Source organism: Acanthisitta chloris, unplaced genomic scaffold (genome assembly GCF_000695815.1).
Source record: "Acanthisitta chloris isolate BGI_N310 unplaced genomic scaffold, ASM69581v1 scaffold20699, whole genome shotgun sequence".
Classification (NCBI taxonomy): Eukaryota; Metazoa; Chordata; class Aves; order Passeriformes; family Acanthisittidae; genus Acanthisitta; species Acanthisitta chloris.
The window spans coordinates 4,193-5,220 of NW_008691099.1; the positions used below are offsets into that span (position 1 = coordinate 4,193).

General features: G+C 50.2%; 1 protein-coding gene across 1 annotated transcript in view; it reads left to right on the forward strand.

The window, feature by feature from the left end:
• The window catches only part of CDKN3 (cyclin-dependent kinase inhibitor 3), a gene marked incomplete at its 5' end in the record, with an annotated part of 5,762 nt that overhangs the window by 3,543 nt on the left and 1,191 nt on the right, over nt 1-1,028 (forward strand). The window contains 2 exons of the mRNA XM_009082118.1: nt 209-240; nt 788-891. Coding sequence (XP_009080366.1) covers nt 209-240; nt 788-891 — 136 coding nt within the window. The remainder of the gene's footprint in view (nt 1-208; nt 241-787; nt 892-1,028) is intronic.

The window sequence follows — 1,028 nt, forward strand, 5'->3', positions numbered from 1 at the left end:
AGGAAGACACTTAAGGAAGGTCTGAAGAACCAATGGGAGATAACCCTGTAGGCACAGAGAGTATAGAAAATACAGAGAAATTCTTGTACCACTGCTCCTCTTGACTGTATTAAGACAAGGGTTGTGTCTGTGTATTTATGCACTGAAGGTCTCTGGGTGTTGCAGTTTAATACAGCTTGTTAAAACCAGATGTTGTCTTCTCTTCCAGCTGCTATGGAGGTCTTGGACGCTCATGTGTTGGTAAGCATTTGCCTTTCCCCTCTCCTTGCTCGACTAACCCATCCCACAATCCCCTTCCCATGGCACAGCACTGCCTGAAGGAGCCAAATTCTGCTGGAAGCTTCCCTGTGGTTACAGTGGAACTGTCACTACAAGGAGCAGCCTTTTTAATGCAAAGGGGATGAACCTATTCCTCTGCATCTTCCTTCAGCCCAGTGTTCTCCCTAAAGCTTTCAGGGGCGTTAGTTAGGGCGTGTGCTCAGGAGGAAAGGGTGGGGATACTGCCAGAAGGCACAGAGGGGAATTAACTGGGTGTACTGGGACTCAGTATCCTAGAAACTGCATCCCAAGTGATGCAGGGAATGCAGGGGGGAAACAGTGGGAGGCTTGGGAAGGAGCAGCAGATGGGTCAGTGCTTGGAAATAGGATTCAGGAAAACATCCAAGAGCTCTGTGATGCTGATAGGATGAGGCTGAGTTTTGCCAAAGTGGTTTCCATGGGACAAACCTGTGGCTATGCACAGTCAGAGATGCTCAGCAGCATTCATGTGTCCACCTTTCCCTTCCAGTGGCTGCCTGTCTCCTCCTTCAGCTCTCGGACACACTGACACCTCAGCAGGTGATCAACATCCTCAGGAGTGTGAGAGGATCTGGGGCCATACAGACAGTCAGGGTAATGAGGCTGCAACAGATAACACGTGTCCAAACACAAGGGAGAGCTTGGTCAGTCCTCTCCTTTGCTTCCTGAAGGGATCCCTGTCTTTCCAGCATGCTCCGCAGCTGCTCTCTGGTGTTGGAGTTGTTTCCTGC